General features: G+C 42.9%; 1 protein-coding gene across 1 annotated transcript; it reads left to right on the plus strand.

The window, feature by feature from the left end:
* Window positions 1–6: 6 nt before the first annotated feature.
* LOC107580859 (tubulin--tyrosine ligase-like protein 12) lies at window positions 7–578 on the plus strand (the record flags this gene model as incomplete). The annotated part of the gene is made up of 2 exons (XM_016266487.1): window positions 7–217; window positions 427–578. Coding segments are annotated over exons 1-2 (287 nt in total), but the record flags the coding sequence as incomplete, so codon positions are not given.
* Between the last annotated feature and the right edge of the window lie 209 nt (window positions 579–787).

Below are 787 nucleotides of genomic sequence, written 5' to 3' on the forward strand. Positions count from 1 at the left end.
CTGGCCCTTTAACCCTGTTTCCCATGATGCACCGCTGCACGGTTCACATGTGGGTGAGTTGTCAGAAAGAAAACTAGCAAAGATGCAGAACGGCAATGTGAACGGAGAAGAGGATGAAGAGTATCAGCTCTTCCTCTCTCAACACAGTCCCGCTTTAAAGGCGGCGAGAATCCCTCCGCTTTATTGGAAGAGTCTGCATTTAAAACTGGCCAGTGAGGTAAATACACAGCCATCACTGCTGTGCCAGTTTGACAGTGTCTTCCTTTTGTGACAATTGAAATATTAATATGTAAAAAAAATGTCTTTAAATAATAGTCAGCAGTCTTCAAAATACAAGACTTACTGTTCTATGTATAAAACCAGGTACTCCAGTGTTGATTGAACTAGTATGGACAGGTACATTTATCGACTCGTTTTCTCTTTTAGGTATTTGATGCTGGCGAGGTGTTTGGGATCATGCAGGTGGAAGAAGAGGATGAGGATGAAGAGAATGAACGGAGAGTCAATCCTGGAGATGAGGTGGCTTGTAAAGTGATTGTGACCAGAGAGAGTGGCCTGCAGGCTGCTGATCCTACCAGGTGAGGGCAGCAGTGAGCCATTAGTCAGGCAGTCGAATGTTCTTATAATAAGCATTTTAGTAGGTTTGTAATTATAAAAGGGTAAAGGAAAAATATCTGATATATATAGGTTTTCTGACGTATGCTGGGGAAGTTTTTGGGTTACTAAAGAGGAAGGGCAAGGTACATTGAACATCCTTACTGGGGACTGCAGCTGGAGAGGAAACACA

Source organism: Sinocyclocheilus grahami, unplaced genomic scaffold (genome assembly GCF_001515645.1).
Source record: "Sinocyclocheilus grahami isolate Dianchi unplaced genomic scaffold, SAMN03320097.WGS_v1.1 scaffold47961.1, whole genome shotgun sequence".
NCBI lineage: Eukaryota > Metazoa > Chordata > Actinopteri > Cypriniformes > Cyprinidae > Sinocyclocheilus > Sinocyclocheilus grahami.